At 41.2% G+C, this 15,720-nt stretch overlaps 1 protein-coding gene across 1 annotated transcript in view; it reads right to left on the reverse strand.

The window, feature by feature from the left end:
* slc1a7a (solute carrier family 1 member 7a) overlaps window positions 1-14,211 on the reverse strand; it is a 78,416-nt gene extending 64,205 nt beyond the window's left edge. Inside the window, exons 1-2 of the mRNA XM_078561913.1 lie at window positions 14,071-14,211; window positions 13,552-13,631 (exon numbers count right to left, since the gene is read on the reverse strand). Of these exons, the coding sequence (XP_078418039.1) occupies window positions 13,552-13,631; window positions 14,071-14,211 (221 nt within the window). The remainder of the gene's footprint in view (window positions 1-13,551; window positions 13,632-14,070) is intronic.
* Between the last annotated feature and the right edge of the window lie 1,509 nt (window positions 14,212-15,720).

Genomic DNA, 15,720 nt, shown 5'->3' on the forward strand with positions numbered 1-15,720 from the left:
TAAATAATTTTTATATAATCAAATTTGACTTTCCAATTCCTGTTCTGGATTGCATGCGATTTAACATTTACACAATGGAAAAGTATTTTAGTAGCAAACCATCATAAGTGGATAAATGCTGCTCTTGGCATTCTCACATGTGGATCCAATGGACGATGTGGGTTATGAAATTGCAAAGCATGCCATCATAACTTTATCACCTGATGCGTACAGGCAGGATTTGTGGAAAATTCACATAATATTAGAATTGGTGACACTATAAAATTCTAGATAAATGGAAATGATGCTTCTGGTTGTAAATGACTGAATCAATATTAAAGAGTTGTTTACAGAAACAAGTTCCAGAGAGTTTGTCTACTTGGTAACGGATGTAAGGGCCATCAAACAGGTTGATGGATAAAGCTATAATTTCGCAACTTTGCGAGCTCCAGGAATACAAAGCATAGGTGGATAATCATGTGCCCTAAACTACCCATCCGATGAGTTGCTCACTTAGCCAGATGTTTAGCTCCTGCACTGTGAGCCTGCATCATTACAGCTGAGCAGAATACAAAAGGGGTGATGACAAAAGGATTAGAGTCCTTTTGTATTACAATACAGATAATCCCTCAGAGGGAAAAATACCCAGTCCAATCAGGGGGGAAGAGTCTGGAAAATTCCTCTCCTACCTCATTAGACAATAAAGATTGCCCTGGGGAGGTAATTTGACTCTAATTTATATTACAGGGTTCGTACCTTTTGTACTATTATCTTCACCCCAGCCAGAACCAGGAATAGCTGACTCAAAGATATACAGTTCATCAATATTCACCGCACTCACTGCATTGGCTGGAATTTCTTCCACAGGTCCGCTATTCTCTAGGTAAAGAATAACTACCTAGGGCTGCCCTTACATAATGTGCGAGTGTGAAATAATTTGTCCATCCAAACACAGTCTGGTCCCTTCATTACTTTATAAACTTCAGTCAAATCGCTCAGAATCTATAGTTCTCTAAAGTATTCTGATCCAGCTCTTTAAGCCCATCTGGGTAGCTTAAAATGAGCCTTCTCCTCCAGCCTAACCAAAGCCTCAATATCCTCCACAATGTGAGGGAACCAAATCTGGGCACAGTATTCTAAACGAGGCCTAATCAAGGTCATGTACAAGGAAAGATGGTACATTGTTTCAGACAAAACTGTGCAGCTTTATCTAAACGGCACAGCATTGGACATAAACCTTTACTAAGTGATGCACTATAATGCCTAGACTGTTTTCTTTCAATCCTGGCTTCAATTCTGTTCCCTTTGGGGGTATAGATATATCAAGCAGTAGAATTGCCCACATAGATAACTCTGCGCTTTTACAGATCAAACATAATTTTCCAAACATAAACCTATTTCTACAACATATCAAGATCTATTTGCAATATTTTAGCATCCTCTGTAGTTCTAACTCTTGTACATAGCTTTGTATGGTTCTCAAACATATGGATTATTCCCCCAATATCTATATCCAGGTCATTAATGAAGATGGTAAAGAGCAAAATGTCTTAATATCAATCCCTATTAGACACCACTGGTAATTGCAGTATAAGTGACCCTCAGCTCCAGACCTTATTACAGCCTTAGTCCAAACATGGGCAAATGAACTGAACTCAAGGGGTGAGGTGAGAGTGACCGTCCTTGACAACAAGGCAGCATTTGACCGAGTGTGGCATTAAAGAGCCCGAGCAAAACTGGAGTCAATGGGAATCAGGGGGAAAACACTCCACTGGTTGGAGTCATATCTAGCACAAAGGAAGATGGTTGTGGTTGTTGGAGGTCAATCATCTCAGCTCCAGGACATCGCTGCAGGAGTTCCCCAGGGTAGTGTCCTCAGTTCAACCACCTTCAGCTGCTTCATCATAAGGTCAGAAATGGATTGTTCACTGATAATTGCTCAATGTTCAGCACCAGTCATGACTCCTCAGATAATGAAGCAGTCCATGCCCATATGCAGCAAGACCTGGACAACATTCAGGCTTGGGCTGATAAGTGGCAAGTAACATGCACGCCACACAACTGCCAGGAATGATCATCTCCAACAAGAGATAATCCAACAATCTCCCCTTGACATTCAATGGCATTACCATCGCTGAATCCCCCACTATCAACATCCTGGGAGTTACCATTGATCAGAAACTGAACTGGACTAGCCATATAAATAATATGGCTACAGAAGCAGGTCAGAGACTGAAAACTCTGCAGAGTGTAACTCATCTCCCGACTCCCCAAAGACTGTCCACCATCTACAAGGCACAAGTCAGGAGTGTGATGGAATACTCTCCAGTTGCCTGGATGAGTGCAACTCCAACAACACTCAAGAAGCTTGACACTGTCCAGGACAAAGCAGCCCGCTTGATTGGCACCCCATTCACCACTTTCAACATTCACTCCCATCACCACCAACGCACAGTGGCAATAGTGTGTACCATCTACAAGATGCACTGCAGCAACTCAACAAGGCTCCTTAGGCAGCATCTTCCAAACCCACGACCGCTACCACACAGATGGACAAGGGGAGGAGATGCATGGGAACACCACCACCTGTTAGTTCCCCTTCAAGCCACTCACCATCCAGACTTAGAAATATATTGCCATTCGTTCACTGCTGCTGGATCAAAATCCTGGAACTCTCTCCCTAACAGCATTGTGGGTGTACCTACATCATATGGGCTGCAGCGGTTCAAGAAGGTAGCTCACCACCACCTTTTCAAGGGCAATTAGGGATGGGAAATAAATTTTGGCCTATAAAACTGCATAAATTACAAAACAATTAAGGTTTAAAATGTTTTTTATTCATTCATGGGATGTGGGTGTCACTGGCTAGGCCCAATACACCATGAGCTTTTATTTCCTGCAATAACCTTTGAACACACCGTATCAAATGCCTTCTGAAAATCAAAGTTCAGTACATCCACTGGTTCCCCTTTATCCACAGTACCTGTTACTTCTTCAAAGAACTCCAATGAATTAGTTAAATATGATTTCGCTTTCACAAAACCATGTTGATTCTGCCTGATTGCCTTGAATTTATATCTAAGCGCCCAACATTTTCCCTGTGACAGATGTTAAGCTAACTGGCCTATAGTTTCCTGTTTTCTGTCTTCCTCTCTTTTTGAATAAAGGAGTTACATTAGCTACTTTCCAATCTAATGGAATCTTCCCCGAATCTAGTGAACTTTGGGAAAATTAGAACCATCGTGTCAACTCTCTCTCACTAGCCACTTTTTTTAGGGCCCTAGGATAAAATCCATCAGGACCTAGGGGCTTAGCAAACTGTTGGAACTGCGAGTTGACAACTACCACTTCCCTAGTGATTATAATTTTCCTGAGCCTCCTCCCTGCCAATTGCTGATTTACAGCTCTTTCTGGGATTTTGTATCCTCTATAATGAAGACTGATGCAAAATATCTATTCAACTCATCTATTCAGCTCCTTATTTTCCATTATTAACTCCCAGACTCACTTTCTATAAGACCAATGCTCACTTTGTTAATGTTTTTCTTTTTTAAATATCTATAGAAACTCTTATTATCTGCCTTAATATTTCTAGCTAGCTTTCTCTCAAACTCTAATTTTTCTCTCCTTATTAATCTTTTAGTCATTATTTGCTGTTCTTTATATTCTGTCCAATCTTCTGGCCTGCCACCCACCTTTGCGCAATTATATGCTTTTTCTTTAAGTTTGATACTATCTTTAACTTTTTTTTAGTTAACCAGAGATGGTGGATCCTCCCCTTGGAATTTTTCTTTCTCATTGAAATATATTTATTCTATGTATTCTGAAATTTCCCTTGAGCATTTGCCACTTCACCTCTGTTGAACTAGCCCTTAATCTAACTTGCCAGTTCACTTTCGCTAGCTCTGCTTTCATGCCCTCATAATTGCCCTAATTTAAGTTTAAAATACTAGTCTTGGACGCATTCTTCTCTCCCTTGAACTGAATGTAAAATTCAATCATATTATGGTCACTGCTAAATAGTGGCATCTTCACAATGGAGTTGTTAATTAATCCTATCTCTTTGCACAATGCCAGGCCTGGTATAGCCTGATCCCTGGTTGGCTCCATAACATGCTGATCTAAGAAATTATCCCAAAAAACATGCCATGAATTCCTCAACTATGCTTCCTTTGCCTATCTGGCTTTTCCAGTCTATATGTAGATTAGAATCCTCCATGATATTCGCTTTACCTTTATGACAAGATCCCACTATTTCTTCTTTGATACTCCATCCCACCATGTGTTTACTGTTAGGGGTCCTGTACACCACTCCCACAAGTGACTTCTTGCCTTTATCATTCCTCATCTCTACCCAAATTGCTTCCATATCCTGGTTTCCCGAACTAAGATCATCCCTCTCTATTATGCTAATGTCGCCTTTAATTAACAGAGCCAGTCCTCTGCCTTTTCCTAACTTCCTATCCTTCCTAAAAATCACATACCTTTGAATATTCAGGTCCCCATCTATGTCATCCTGCAGCCAGTGTCTCTGTAATGGTTATTAGTGCAAATAGAGGTAAATAAGTATGACCTATCAGTTCACCTGTCTCGTTTTGAATACTATGTGCATTCAGATACAGAGCCTTAAGTTTGTCCTTTTATTATTTTTGTAACCACTAGACTTATCTATTGGTTTACTCTTAGACTTGTACTCTCTGTCCTTTCCTGTTTATCATTTTATCATTTGTTTTGGGAAATGTTTATCATTTCCCATATTAATAACTTCCTCTCTTACCTTGTCTCTACTCTTTGATATACCACATCTTCCCACATTTGATCTGTTGCTCTTACTATTTAGTTTAAAACCCTTTCTACTTCCCTAGTTATGCGATTCGGAAGAACATTCGCCCCAGCATGGTTCAGGTGTAGACCGTCCCAACGGTACAGCCCCCACTTTCCCCAATACTGGTACCACTGCCCCACGAACCAGAAACCAAATCTCCCACACCAGTCTTTGAGCCGTGCATTCATCAAATGTTATTTGCCCTCTGCCGATTTGCACATGGATCAGGTAATATTCCAGAACCTTTGAGGTTCTGCTTCTTAATTTGGTACCTAGCTCCTCATACTGACTATGCAGAACCTCTTTCCCTGTCCTTCCTCTGTTGTTGCTACCTACATAGACCACGACAACTGGATCCTCCGCCTCCCACTGCAAGTTCTTCTTCAGCCCTGAGCAGATGTCCCAAACCCTGGCACCAGGCAGGCAACACAGCCGTCTGGACTCTCGCTCTTTACTGCGAAGAACAGTGTCAATCCTCCTCATTATACTAAGATAAAAGCAAAAAACTGCAGATGTTGGAGATCCAAAACAAAAACAAAAATACCTGGAAAAACTCAGCAGGTCTGACAGCATCTGCGGCGAGGAATACAATTAATGTTTCGAGTCCGTATGACTCTTCAACAGAACTAAGGAAAAATAGAAAAGAGGTGAAATATAAGCTGGTTTAAGGGGGGGGCGGTGGGACAGGTAGAGCTGGATAGAGGGCCAGTGATAGGTGGAGATGGCCAAAAGATGTCATAGACAAAAGGAAAAAGAGGTGTTGAAGCTGGTGATATTATCTAAGGAATGTGATAATAAAGGTACAGATAGCCCTAGTGGGGATGGAGTGGGGGGAAGGGATCGAAATAGGCTAAAAGGCAGAGATAAAACAATGGATGGAAATACATTTAACAATAATGGAAATAATGGGGATGGAGGAGAGAGTTCATGATCTAAAATTGTTGAACTCAATATTCAGTCCGGAAGGCTGTAAAGTGCCTAGTCAGAAGAATGAGGTGCTGTTCCTCCAGTTTGCATTGAGCTTCACTGGAACAATGCAGCAGGCCAAGGACGGACATGTGGGCATGAGAGCAGGGTGGAGTGTTGAAATAGCAAGCGACAGGGAGGTCTGGGTCATGCTTGCGGACAGACCAAAAGTGTTCTGCAAAGCGGTCACCCAGTCTGCGTTTGGTCTCCCCAATGTAGAGGAAACCGCATTGGTAGCAGCAAATGCAGTAGACTAAGTTGAGGGAAGTGCAAGTGAAATGCTGCTTCACTTGAAAGGAGTGTTTGGGCCCTTGGACGGTGAGGAGAGGGGAAGTAAAGGGGCAGGTGTTGCACCTTCTGCGGTTGCATGGGAAGGTGCCATGGGAGGGGGTTGAGGTGTAGGGAGTGATGGAGGAGTGGACCAGAGTGTCCCGAAGGGAATGATCCCAGTGGAATGCCACCGGAGGGGTGAAGGGAAGATGTGTTTGGTGGTGGCATCATGCTGGAGTTGGCGGAAATGGCGGAGGATGATCCTTTGAATGTAGAGGCTGGTGGGGTGATAAGTGAGGACAAGGGGGACCCTATCATGGTTCTGGGAGGGAGAGGAAGGTGTGAGGGTGGATGCACGGGAGATGGGCCGGACACGGTTGAGGGCCCTGTCAACCACCGTGGGTGGAAAACCTCGGTCAAGGAAGAAGGAAGACATGTCAGAGGAACTGTTTTTGAAAGTGGCATCATCAGAACAGATGTGACGGATACTGTACCCTGCTGCTACTACTACACTCCTGTTTGCTCCCACTTGAACGGCTTCCTGTACCATGGTGCCATGGCCAGCCTGCGCATCCACCTTGCAGACCTCGCTTGCATCCACACAGGTTGAGCACCTTAATCCTGTTTGACAATTGCAAAGTCTGAGGCTACTCCACTCCTGCCTGCTCAATCTCTTTACCTGCCTCACCCATAGTCACATCCTCCTGTCCCTCAAAGCTGAAAAGGAAGATTACCCTAATCTAAGAGGTATGACTGTCTTCTGAACAAAATGTCCAGGTGTTTCTCCCTGTCTCTTACTTTGCGCAGTGTCTGCAGTTCAGTTTTCAGATCCATAATCTTGATCTAGGATTCCCCTAGCTGCTTACACTTTCTGCAGGCATGTTTGTCCTGGATCGCTTTGGTGTCCAAAAGCTCCTACATTCCACAGCTGCAACATAACACCTGCACTGCCATTGTTACTTACATTATTTAGTTAATTTAATTTAGTTACTTTCTTAATTAACTTAGAATAATTCCTATGTATGCTACATCAAACGTGCCAACAAGTAACCAACACCCCACAACAGTAATCAGACTCCAGGTAGATCTAAATCAATTGATCTACTGACCTCATAGTAAAGCAACCTCTAGGCAACAGTGACATGATTGAATTTCGCATTCAATTTGAGGATGAGAAGTGTGAGTCTAAGACTAGTGTTTTAAAAGTAAATAAAGACAATTACAAGGGTATGAAGATAGAGTTGGCTAATGTGAACTGGGGAATTATGTTAAAGGTAGGACAGTTGAGATGCAGTGGCAGACATTTAAGAAGATAGTTCATAACACTCAGCAAAGGTACATTCCAGTGAGAAAGAAAGACTCTCGAAGGATGCACCATCCGTAGCTAACTAAGGAAGATAGAAACATAGAAACATAGAAACTAGGAGCAGGAGTAGGCCATTCGGCCCTTCGAGCCTGCTCCGCCATTCATTATGATCATGGCTGATCATCCAACTCAATAGCCTGCTCCCGCTTTCTCCCCATACTCTTTGATCCCTTTCACCCCAAGAGCTATATCTAACTCCTTCTTGAAAACATACAATGTTTTGGTCTCAACTACTTTATGTGGTAACGAATTCCACAGGCTCACCACTCTCTGGGTGAAGAAATTTCTCCTCATCTTAGTCCTAAATGGTCTACCCCATATCCTCAGACTGTGACCCCTGGTTCTGTACTCCCCATCATTGGGAACATCTTTCCTGCATTTACCCTGTCTAGTCCTGTTAGAATTTTATAGGTTTCTATGAGAACCCCCCTCATTCTTCTGAACTCCAGCGAATGTAATCCTAATCAACTCAATCTCTCCTCATATATCAGTCCCGCTATCCCAGGAATCAGACTGGTAAACCTTCGCTGCACTCCCTCGATAGCAAATACATCCTTCCTCAGATAAGGAGACCAAAACTGTACACAATATTCCAGGTGTGGTCTCACCAAGGTCCTATATAATTGCAGCAAGACATCCATATTCCTGTACTCGAATCCTCTTGCTATGAAGGCCAACATACCATTTGCCTTCTTTACCGCCTGCTGCACCTGCATGCTTACCTTCAGCGACTGGTGTACAAGGACACCCAGGTCTCGTTGCACATTCCCCTCTCTCAATTTATAGCCATTCAGATAATAATCTGCCTTCCTGTTTTTGCTACCAAAATGGATAACCTCACATTTATCCACACTATACTGCATCTGCCATGCATTTGCCCACTCACTCAGCTTGTCCAAATCACACTGAAGCGTCTTTGCATCCTCCTCACAGCTCACCCTCCCAACCAGCTTTGTGTCATCTGCAAATTTGGAGATATTACATTTAATTCCCTCATCTAAATCATTAATATATATTGTGAATATGGGGTCCCAGCACCGATCCCCAACATCATTTCCCTACTAATACTGATTTCTTTCAGTTCCTCTCTCTCACTAAGCCCTGTGTTCCCCAACATTTCTGGTATGTTATTAGTGTCCTCCTTTGTGAAGACAGAACCAAAGTATGTATTTAGTTGGTCAGCCATTTCTTTGTTCCCTATTATAAATTCCCCTGTTTCTGACTGTAAGGGACCTACATTTGTCTTCACCAATTTTTTTCTCTTTACATTCCTATAGAAACTTTTACAGTCAGTTTTTCTGTTCCCTGCAAACTTACTCTAGTACTCTATTTTCCCCTTCTTAATCAATCCCTTGGTCTTCCTTTGCTGAATTCTAAACTGCTCCCAATCCTCAGGTCTGTTGTTTTTTCTGGCCAATTTGTATGCCTCTTCCTTGCATCTAATACTATCTCTAATTTCCCTTGTAAGCCATGGTTTGGCCACCTTGCCTGTTTTACTTTTGGGTAGTATTTGTTGGATATTATGGGATAAAGGTAGTATTTCATTGAAAGGAAAAGCATACAGTTCTGTGAAGATTTGTGGTAGGTCAGAAGATTGGGCAGAACTTAAAAATCAGGAAAGAATGACTAAAAAAAAATTTGGGAGAAATTAGAGTATGAAAGCTAGCTAGAAATATAAACACAGATAGTAAGAGTTTCTACAGGTATTAAGCAATGAAAAGAGTAAATACAGTGAGCATGGTCTTCTAGAGAGAGAGTCTGGGGAATTAATAATGGGAAATAAGGAAATGGCAAAAGCATTGAACAAATATTTTGTATGTGTCTTCACTGACACAAATGACATCCCTGAAATTCTTATAAATCAAGAGGTGAAAGGGAGGTAGTAACTTAAAATAATTAAAATCACCAGGGAAAGGGTAGAGAAAATTATTAGAACTAAATGCTGACAAGTCCCCAGGACCTAATGGACTTCATCCTAGGGTCCGAAAAGAAATGGCTGCTGAGATAGTTCATGTATTGATGTAATTTTCCAAAAATTCCCTAGATTCTGGAAAGGTCTCATCAGATTAGAAAATAGCAAATGTAGCTCCTCTATTCAAGAAAGTAGGGAGACAGAAAGCAGGAATCCACAGGTCAGTTAGTCTAAGATCTGTCATCGGGAAAATGCTGGAATCTATTATTAAGGAAGTAGTAGCAGGACATTTAGAAAATCATAATACAATCAAGCAGAGTCAACATTGTTTTATGAAAGGGAAATAGGTTTCACAAATTTATTAGGGTTCTTTAAGGATGTAACAAGCAAAATAGAAAAGGGAGAACCAGTAGATGTAGAGTACTTGGATTTCCAAAAGGCCTTTGATAAGGTGCCACTTCAAAGGTCTACCTGACATAGGGAAAATGCTAAAATCTATTATTAAGGAGGTTATAGCAGGGCACTTCAAAAATCTTATTGCAATCAGGCAGAGTCAACATGGTTTTGTGAAAGGGAAATCATGTTTGAGTAATTTATTAGAATTTTTTGAGGAATTAACAAGCAATATGGATAAATGGGAACCTGTAGATGTGGTGTACTTCGATTTCCAAAAGGCATTTGATAAGGTATCACATCAAAAGTTATACGCAAAATAAGAGCTATGGTGTACAGAGTAACAAATTAGCATGAATAGAGGATGGTTAGCTAACAGGAAGTAGAGAGTAGGGATAAATAGTCTTTTTCAGGTTGGCAAGCTATATCTAGGGATCAGTGCTAAGGCTTCGACTATTTACAATCTATATCAATGACTTTGATAAGGGACCAAATGTATAGTTGCTAAATTTGCTGATGACACAAAGATAGGTAGGAAAGTAAGTTGTGAAGAGGGCAAAAGGCGTCTGCAAAAGGACATAGATAGGTTAAGTGATTGGGCAAAAATTTCACAGATGGAGCATAATGTGGGAAAATCTGAACTTGTCCATTTTAGCAGGAAGAATAGAAAAGCAGCATGTTATTTAAATGGAGAAAGATTGCAGAGCTCTGCGATACAGAGGGGTCTAGGTGTCCTGGCATATGAATCACAGATAGTAAGCATGCAGGTACAGCAACCGATTAGAAAGGCAAATGGAATGTTGTTGTTTATTGTAAGGGAAATGGAATATAAATGTAGGGAAGTTTTGCTACAGTGAGTGAGACCACATCTGGAGTACTGTGTACAGTTTTGGTCTCCTTACTTAAGGAAGGATGTAATTGCATTAGAAGCAGTTTAGAGAAGGTTCACTCAACTGATTCTGGGATGAAGGGATTCTTATGAGGAAAGGTTGGACAGGTTGGGCCTGTACTCATTGGAGTTTAGAAGAATGAGAGGTAATCTTATTAAAACATATAGGATCCTTACAGGGTGGATGCTAAGAGGATGTTTCCCCTTATGGGAGAGGCTAGATCTGGTGGTCAGAGTTTAAAAATAAAGGGTCTCCCATTTAAGACAGAAATGAGGAGAATTTTTTTCTCTCAGAGGGTAGTTAGTATGTGGAATTCTCTTTCCAGAGAGCAGTGGAGGGAAGGTCATTGAATAATTTTAAGGTTGAGTTAGATCGATTCTTGATTGACAAGGAAGTCAAAGGTTATATGTGATAGTCAAGAAAGTAGAGTTGAGGCCAGAATCAGATCAGGCATGATCTTATCAAATTACAGAGCAGGCCCGAAGGGCTGAATGCCTACTCCTGCTCTAATTCATATGTTCCTATGTTTGACAACAACTTCTTGCCTACAGGTATTCAATCAATTCTTAATCCTGTTTTGACTGCTGGACTTTACAGTCTCCTTTAATTCAAGGTAAAATGGCATAGTGGAGAGGGGCATGTGACTCCATATGAAGTGAAAAGTTAAGGTGAAGAAGATTTATGGTTCCTTGATAAATATAGCAGGATACCGAAATCTAGTATGTTTACATGCATCCTTAAGTGCCTTGCCTATGAAAAGGAGGGTGCAAGTTGACACATGATCCATACCTTAGCCAGTAGCAGAGCAAATGTTTTGCTTGGTGCATTGTTTCAGCTAGGCACTGGACAAACTAATGGGGTAGAAGTCCATTTGGAGTGTCCCGCAACCTTCAGTGTGAGACAGTTTGATGCCAGGCAAATTATATCTGCAGACTTTACAATGTAACACACAAGACTGCAGCGAGAGCAAGTTCCACAGGGATTAAGCATAGGTGTAGTACATCTATTGGGCAGGTTTCCATGCAGCTGTGAGATCCAGTGACCAAGGAGACCCAGCAGACAATGATAGTTTGTCAAATGCAATGTGCACAGTTCTTACAAGTGAGGTCTGGGACTTAACATGAAAGGGCAGTGATGTGACAAAATCAAACATTATTTCTTGTTAATCATGGCACACAGTTAAAATAGGTTATTGCTACCTATTTCTGTATTGAACCGAGATCACATAATCCTGACTGTTAGATGTATCGATCAATTATAATCATTGTCCTTGGTCATCTTCCCTAATTTTCCTCATGCAACTTAGTGTCAAATTTTACTTTATAACACTCTGTGAAGTGTCTTGGGCTGTTTCATTATGTTAAAGGCACTATATAAATACAAGTTGTTGTTGTTGAGTTCAAGGCAATAATGTAACATCACTCCACAGTTCATTTTTAATAATGAAGCTAGACCCATAGCCAGTGAGTGTGTGTCAGTTAAACATTATTCAATTTCATCAGGAACACCCGGCATAGCCTCAGCTCAAGGATGTTTGTGCCCTTGATGAGAACAACACTGGATCTTTTAAACTACAGGGTTGCCTTCCATACTAGCATTGGATACGATAAGATTATGGGATAGCACAACAAATACTTTGCTTCCACCTCAGAAATCCGAGATTTGAACTAGAACCAAAGTTGCCTTTTGGGATAAACATAAGGATCCCTAATGAAATAGGTTCAGATCGTGGCAACCCAGTGCCAAATGGGCATATGTCCCCAGAACAATACCATCCTCAATCCAACAAACACACAAGAAAATACTGCGGGTACTGGAAATCTGAGAAAAATGCTGAAAATACTCAGCAGGCCAACCAGCATCTGTGGAGAGAGAGGGAGAGAGTTAAAGTTTCAGGCCAGTGACCTTTCATCAGTACTCAGAGCCAGGGCTCTGAGTTCTGATGAAAGGTCATCAACCTGAAACAATGGCCCAGATCATCGGGATGCTGTGCGCTTTGTTGCTGCCCGTGAAGATTTCTATGACTCGACCCTTTTGTGATTTTTCAGCCTGGACTTCAGATCCCAGATGAAGCATTGATGGGTCAGGGCAGGCATCAACAGGAAAGACCATTGAGCGCAAGAAAAAACAAACAAAGAGAAGACACGCACCCCCCGCCTTCCCTCCTTTTCAAGACAGTAGCTGCAGTGATCAGGTAAGTTTTTAAAGGTCTCAAGTCTTGCAGTGGGAGTGTAGTCGGGGTGGGTCAGGGGTGGGTGGAGTAGTCGGTTTGGATTGGGGGGGGAATTGGGTTGAGTTGAAAAGGTAGACGGGTGGAGGATAGTCAGTTTGGGTTGGGGTGTAATTGGGGGGACAGTTGTGATGTTCAGTTAGGTAATGCTGGCTGATCACGGAGTTGGACCAGGTGTTAACCAGCACAACATTTCCTGGGTAAGTACTGTGTGCAGGTAATCCTGCCAACTGGCCCAAGTCTCTGACACTGAGGATATTTCTAATTGTTTGAGTGTTACAGCCTCTGTGGGGTCTTGACATGTATCTCCCAACCTAAGTTCCAATCTCTGATGATACGGGTACTGGAATATTTGGGCCATTAACACTGTTTAACACCATCATTCTCACTTACATATACTCAATGCCCATCGTCACGATGTTATTCACATTGAACAGGACAAAATACTTTATTTAGATCGGAAATTGTTACGATAAAGTTAACCTGGGACCGTTCTGGCTCTTCACCTTTCCCCTCAGTTAGAACATCTTTAAAATGACTTTGTCAAAAGGCAGAGCAGCAGCTTGGGACGAGTGCCAATCCACTCAGCTAAATTGACAGAGACTATGAAAGACGATTAGAAAAAGTCCTAACAGAAATAGATCTTTCCTAATATGCATTTGATGCTATGGTGAGATATGTGCAAGGACAGAATCACTGCTGGGACAAGTTTTCACTCACCTGGATACCACCAGTGGAAGAATTAACATTTTCAGCATCCTCATCAACAGCTCACCAGGGAACTGGAAATACTTGATTTCCTTAAAAAGTCAAAAACACATAAAACCAGGTGGACCCATTAAAAACTGGCAATAAATTTGCAATAAGACATGCTGAGTGAACCAGCCGTTTTACATAAATACTACTTGGAAATAAAATGTCAACAGACCTTGGTAGCATTTAGAAATGCCATTGTATGTTTCGCTGGGATATATGATAAAATGCAATTACTTTGAAAAATAAGAGGGAGAGTATAGAAACAGTTTTTAAAACAGGTCAAAAAGTTCCCAAATAATTAGCTTTTGTGTATTAATGTCATATATATATATATATATCGCACCTTTTGGCCAAAATGTAATCGAAATACATTTGTCAAGATGGAGTTGTGAATATCACTCCATTACTAGTTGCCAGTTGCATAGATGATTAATTAGATTCCTTTTAGTGAGTTGATGTCGAATACTTTTTGGAGTTACCTACCTGTTCGGAGAGATGCCTGGTCCTAAGGAAGAACCCTAGCGAGCACCCGATAATAACTGACAACACCGAGAGAATGAGCAAACCATTCTTTTTAAAGACACCCTTGATCTGAATCGAGACTGCAGCAAATGCTACCGCCATCGTGCCCGGGTTTGCTGCGCTACAGGAGACCGCTAGTCCATGTAGTTGTGTGGCTGCTCGCAAACAGGGGCTCAGCTCGAATGTCCCATCATTGCGCTTTACACAAACACACACACACACACAAAACACAATACCCCTGATCTCCAAACCAAACTTCGTCAAATAGAAAGCACGCACCAGCTGCCATTATTATCCCAAACTGATTACTCCAATCCCATTATCAGAGAATTCATTAAGTATCAAAGACGATTATTGAACACTAAGGCTTGAGTTCTGCGAGCACTGAGAGAAACCTTCCGGTTTTAGGAGTAAAATATTCTAAATGATTCTAAAAATAACGTAAACTAAATAAAAACACAGGACAATATTTATTAAAAAGTTACTCCTAAAATGGCTTTCCTTGCGTCCCAACCCATAAAGACATTTTTTAAACCAAAAATGTTAATTTTAAATTAATGAGACTAGAAACTAAGTGTGATACATTAACTACCCAGCCCGGTAATGAGATGCACAGACCGGGTTCCATCTGTGAACAGGTAGTTGTTCCCAATACAGTGGAGAAAGGGAGACACCTAGGCCGATAGAGAACCAAAATGTGGATTGGTGGAAAAGGCATATGGAATTCCGGGGTTTATATAAAGAGGATTGAATATAAAAACATGGAGTGATAATGAATCTGTGGAAGACATTGGGCCACGATTTTGGGCGGAGAAGGCTGAGAGAATGTGTAATGGAAATATTTGAATGGGTTTAAAAATGAATGACCATTTCCACTGGGTGAATGAATCAGTAACAATGAATCATATATTTAGGATTAGTACTAAAAGCCTACACAGGAGCTTACAATGTTTTTCATGTAAATGGTTACTCGAATATGGAATGTTTTACTTCATCTGGCTGTTATAGTATCTAAACGCAATTGTTTCAACAACAAAAATATTGAAGAATGCTGGACAGAGCGAGGAAAGAGGATTAGTGTCGTTATCTCCAATAGGAAACTAGGATTGGTGCAGGTAAGATGCGACAAATGGCCTCCTTCTGTTTTCAAATTTCTGTAATTCCATGATCTAAACTGGGATAACAGGAGGGACACTATAACACGTTTTTAAATAGAATATTACATCCACTACAACGCATGAAAGTCAATTTTAAAAAAATATTAGTTATACAGATGTGGGTATTGCTGACATTTATTACCCATACCTAATTGCCTTGTGTGCAGCACTTTGTTAAAGTATTTGTGAAAATCAAGATACATAATGTCGACTAGGCAACCAAGATCTACCAATTTGGAAATGTCTTCACAAATTCAGTCAGACTGGTGAGATATAATCTTCTTTTCCTGAAACTATGCTGAGGTTTCCTAACGACCCTTCTCCTTCAAGGTGAAAGACTTGCATTTATGTAGTGTTTTTCATGACCTCAAGACATCCCAGAGTGCTTTACAGCTAATGAAGTACATTTGAGGGTAGTCACAGTTGTAAGGTAGGAAATGCAGCACTTGCACAC

This window comes from Cetorhinus maximus, chromosome 17 (genome assembly GCF_964194155.1).
Source record: "Cetorhinus maximus chromosome 17, sCetMax3.hap1.1, whole genome shotgun sequence".
Taxonomy (NCBI): Eukaryota; Metazoa; Chordata; class Chondrichthyes; order Lamniformes; family Cetorhinidae; genus Cetorhinus; species Cetorhinus maximus.